Here is a 5278-nt window from a genome sequence, read left to right as displayed (position 1 = left end):
TCTGTTAGCTACGCCTAACAATACTATTTGCTGCAGTTTTGGGGCCTGTAGTTGGTTGCTTTCTATAAGAGTTGTCAATTATTAACTAATTTTTTTTTGAATTTGTAAAAAAATGAAATGCCATTGATGCCAGGCTCTTAAACTCACTCATTATGTGGAACTAGCCTAATCCGGACCTTCCTGTGGATGTCTTGCTAAACACACTTGGGTCACCATGTCCTTCCACCTAGGTTTTAGAAGCCCTTGGGATTTTATCTTGATGTCCATTCTGTTTGCTTTGAAGCTGGTGCTTTTAATATGTGTGCATATGTAGACAGTGACAAGTACATCTTGCCTGCTGCTCAGCTAGCAGTAATTGTAGACTATCAGTTGTAAAACTTATTTCATAGTCATAATAATGTGGGAAATGGTAGATGATCGACTCCATTATGGGTGAGAGTTTAACCAGTTCACATGATGGCTAAGGACCTAGCAGATGGAGATGCTTGTCCAACATCACACTATTCGTTAGTGCTACCTGAGCCCAGAACAAAGTGTGTGTGTGTGTGTGTGTGTGTGTGTGTGTGTGTATAGTCCAGTTGGTTCTATGACTTTATTGGGATTTTTTTTTAAACTGGAATATAACAACTGCAGTTTAAGAGAAGGTGGCTGAGAGAGTTACATTGCATGTAACAGAAACCTAAATAGAAGAACCACCAACTTGACCATTGTGAGCAGTTGAATTCATGAGAAGAGGAAAGCAACATTCTAATAGCCCTTAAATGGCCTGCCTACAACAAATTTCTCTCCACGCCAACCCAGTCTTCATTCTTACTATTTGAATTACCCTACCAAACAAGAAGGCTTCTCAGATCATTCTTCTACTTTAAAACTGTGTGGTGGCTCTGCACCTTCAACAGAATAAAGCCCAGGGCTCTGGACAAGGCATACAGGGAAGGCCATTCACAGATGTCCTTCCTTGTCTTCCGTTTCCACCCGACCTTCCATCCTCCTCTCTGGCCACAACAGCTCCTCACCAGGTCATCCAGCACTTCTCTGTGGTTTTGCCTACATGGTACCATTTTCCTAGGATAACCTTCCTGCTCCCCCATGTCACCTGTGACCTCTTCCTTCAAGCCACAAAAAACCTGTTTTTCTTTCCCCTCAAACCTCACTCTCCCTTATCCTATGATTATGTCTTCATGTTGCTTTTAAACTCACTTTAAACATCTTGTTTTCTGTTAGAACACTGACTTAGTAATGTTATTGCTATTTGCGTGTATTGCTGAGGAGTGAAGGGGTTATATGTATCTGTATTTCTAGAACTACACCTGGCAGGTAGTAGGCACACAGCAAATATTGCCTTGGAAGATCTGATTAATGTTAATATCCCCTAAAGAGAAGCACAACTGGTTAAGTACATTACTATTTCCTGAATACATTATAATCCTTCTAGGGATAATCTGTAAAATCCACTGCAAGAAAGAAGTGACTTCATTTTGCATGGAAGTTTAGGAGTGAGGTGGTGTTATAAAGTTCGGTCAAGAGTAGAAAGGACTAGAGGGATAAAGAATTAGGGAGAGTGGCTAAAGAAACAAAAGGAAATGAGACTAGGAAGAGAATGAAAATTGGAGAAAGAAGAGAGGAGAAAAGTGGAGAGAATGATTATGCAGCCAGGGTTTGAGAATCTTACTTAATTTAATTGCAGGGGAGTTCCTGGACAATGCTTTCTCACATGTCATTCCACACTCTCTTTTCTGAATGAACCCCATTTTGTATTCTTCACATCACTCTCTGAAAAGACACAAGTGTGCTTCTTACAACTGCCTTACAATGAGTGCATTGTCCTTCACTGTTTCTGTAGAAAGCTGGAGGAGGCAGAGTAGTATGGTGGAAAGGCATTCACTATACTGAGAATAGGATGCCTGGCACATCCCCACTCTGAGGCCTACGCAAGGCACTTAGCTGCCACCTTCACCTCAGAATCTTCATCTGTAAAATGGGACATTAGTATACGCCCAGGTTTCCTTTGAGGGTGGTCATAAAGATCTTAATAAGTGAAGTAATATATATGAAGGCACTTTATAAGCAGTCAGGTGGTTCGGCAAATGCAGGTGTTTATTGCCTGTTTGTTGAATCGCTTGCGCAGCAGAGAGACTCCATTGGCTGAGAGCATAGCCCTGCCTCCTGTCGATGAGCCCGTTTACAGAAAGGCAGTAACAGTGTTTCTTTTTTATTGGTAGTATTCTGAAATCTTGGGAAACTGGACTGTTTAAATGTTGGTGGTCCATGAAAGAGGCAGATAAGAAGCCATGGCACTTCCTTTTCAAAAAGAGCTGGAGAAATACAAGAACATTGATGAAGATGAGCTTCTTGGCAAACTCTCAGAAGAGGAACTGAAACAGTTGGAAAATGTTCTTGATGACCTAGATCCTGAGGTGAGTGACCTGGACCTGCAGCAGAGAGGTCAATGACAGCACCGGATAAATGGCGCACTTGAACCTTAAACAATGGCGGCGAAGTCCTTTAGCTGCAAACACAGATTCTGTGTTCCTTCCCTGATTGGTTCGGACTCACTTGCATTTTAAATTCATGAAGAACTTCAATGGCCACATCTATAATAGGATATGGCAAACGGTGTGTCAGTTTCATGTAAGTGGGGACAATGCAGCAGCTCTCATGCCCGCCTGTGATGCAGGCCTCTCTGTTAACTAGCCTGTGTCCCTGTCGGGGGCAGCTCTTTCTGCCCACTGTGTCTGTGCAAGCTTCCTTGACTCCCTTCTTATAATAAGCCTGCTCTTTTGAATGTAAAAATAATAAAATTTAAAAATAAATGTAGACAAATAGTTTTCATCAGTTGAGGAAAGACCAGTCTGATTTAGAGAAAAAGGTTGGAAAGAGAGATCAGCAACAGATGTCATAAGCTCTTGAAAAAAATAGCTTGTTATAGTGTTTGATTGGTAAGCAATTTCTTCAGCTTGGAGGGTATTTACTTTAGAATCAGAAGCATCCAAAATAGTGAATTTACTATAAATAAAAATGCCACTGGAAATTTTCTAGTGTGCCAGATACTTTGGATATTGGGTTATAAATATTGGTATTCTGGTTTAAAGTTATCAGTTGATTTAGATTTTTACTTTACTATAATTATTTTTTCCTGATTCCTTACATTCCTTCTAAAAGTGAAACCATCCGGTATTTTTCCTTTTCTTTCTGGCTTATTTCACTGAGCATAATCCTTTCCAGCTCCATCCATGTTGCCACAAATAGCATGAATTTATCTTTTTTGATTGCTAGTAATATTCCATTGTATATATGAACCACATCTTCCCATTTTTATTTTTAAAAAATGTCAGACAACCATCTCTGAAGTTTAGTCAAGCTGGTATCAACATTTACCACAATAGTCACTCACGTGCTTGGATATTTCCCTAAGAGATGGGTTAAAAATAGAGAGCATAACCATATAGCTGAAACATCTTGACTCTCCACTTGCCTTCTGGGGTCACCTTGAGTACCTCCTAAGTGGGATCTGTGAGGGAAAAGGCCATGAATAGTGGCTGGCCATTTGCTACCTCATTCTAGAAGGTAGCTTCAGAAGACTCAGAGGTTGCTCTAGCTGTGTATGTTTTTTCTGCTCTCTCAACATGGGATGTGAAAGCAAGTGGGGCCTCGCAGCTATGCTGGCGGCTTCAGCTCACTCCGTTCTCTGCACAGGTGTTCTTCTCTCTGCCTCTCCCAGGTACAGCCAGGGGGGTCAGCAAAGTGCCCACTGCGCAGACACCCTTCTTGCCGCTCACCTCCCTGTCTTTTCAGAGCGCTCTGCTGCCAGCTGGTTTCCGGCAGAAAGACCAGACTCAGAAAGCAACCACTGGCCCTTTTGACCGTGAGCACCTCCTCATGTACCTGGAGAAGGAGGCTTTGGAACAGAAAGACAGGGAAGACTTTGTGCCCTTCACTGGCGAAAAGAAAGGTAAGGACATCAGGCAGCACATCTTCAGATAAAGGCAATCCTAGTGTACTGTCAAGGGGGGGCTAGCAAGGGAACGGACCTGGAAGTGGGCAGTAAGCCCAAGGACTGGATTCGGAATTCAAAAGAAGCTTGCAAATAGCTAAATGTCTTTATACATTTGTCCAAACCCATAGAACATCCACTGCCAAAAGCGAACCCTAATGTAAACTGTTGACTTTCGGTGATGATGATGTCAGTGTCGATTCACCCATTGTAGCTAGTATGTCAGTCTGCTGCAGGGTGCCATTCGTGGGGGAGAGCTGTGAGTGTCGGACAGGGACTGTGTAGGACTCTCTGCATTTTTCTCTGTGAACCTAGCACTACTTTAAAAAGAAATGTTGGGACCTCTCTGATGGCTCAGCGGGTTAAAGTACAGCATTGCAAGCTAGCTGCAGCCTTTCAGTGCAAGTTTGATCCCTACCCCGGGGGTGACCCATATGGCACAGCAGACCTCTCCTGACCCACCCACTGCTCCTCTCAGCAGTGTGCTTGGTCAATCTGCCTGCTCTGCTCCCCACTGTGTCTCTGCTGAATCCTCTCACCGCCCTGCACCTCTGACCTGTACCCCAGTTCTGTATACATAAATGAATAAATCTTTTTTTTTTTTTTTTAAAGATTTATTTATTTATTTATACAGAGCTGGGGTACAGGCCAGAGATGCGGAAGGTGAGAGGATTCACCAGAGACAGAGTGGGGAGCAGAACAGGCAAATAGACGAAGTACACTGCTGAGGGGAGCAGTGGGCGGGTCAGGAGAGGTCTGCCACGCCATGTGGATCTCCTCCCAGGCAGGCGGGAATCGAACTCATGCGGAAGTGGCTTCAGCTTCTTAGTGCAGTGCTTTAACCCGCTGCGCCACCAGGGAGGGCCTAAATCTTTTTTTAAAAAAAGAAATGTTATTAATTTTATGGGTTAAAGTGCAGTACTGCAAGCTAGCTGCAGCCTTTCAGTGCAAGTTTGATCCCCAGCCCCAGAGCTGATCCGTATGGCACGGCAGACCTCTCCTGACCTGCCCGCTGCTTCCCTTAGCAGTGTCCTTTGTCGATCTGCCTGTTCTGCTCCCAACTCTGTCTCTGGTGAATCCTCTTACCGCCCTGCACCTCTGTCCTGTATCCCAGTTCTGTATGCATAAATAAATATATATTTTAAAAATGAAATGTTATTAATTTTTTAAATATCATGCCATGGCAGAATATGTAGACTAATTAAAAGTATACTTAGGGCCCTCCCTGGTGGTGCAGTGGGTTAAAGCACAGTACTAAGAAGCTAAAGCCATTTCCACATGAGT

The 5278-nt window shown here is 43.3% G+C and overlaps 1 protein-coding gene across 1 annotated transcript in view; it reads left to right on the top strand.

The window, feature by feature from the left end:
- Window positions 1–2227: 2227 nt before the first annotated feature.
- Window positions 2228–5278, top strand: part of TMOD2 (tropomodulin 2 (neuronal)) — a 32659-nt gene continuing 29608 nt past the window's right edge. The window contains exons 1-2 of the mRNA XM_004687787.2: window positions 2228–2417; window positions 3796–3952. Coding sequence (XP_004687844.1) covers window positions 2292–2417; window positions 3796–3952 — 283 coding nt within the window. The 5' untranslated portion in view covers window positions 2228–2291. The remainder of the gene's footprint in view (window positions 2418–3795; window positions 3953–5278) is intronic.

Source organism: Condylura cristata, unplaced genomic scaffold (assembly GCF_000260355.1).
Source record: "Condylura cristata isolate star-nosed mole 26May11 unplaced genomic scaffold, ConCri1.0 scaffold00023, whole genome shotgun sequence".
NCBI classification, from domain to species: Eukaryota; Metazoa; Chordata; class Mammalia; order Eulipotyphla; family Talpidae; genus Condylura; species Condylura cristata.
The sequence above is the reverse complement of the archived record's forward strand: the minus strand, read 5'-3'. Positions and strand labels throughout refer to the sequence as shown.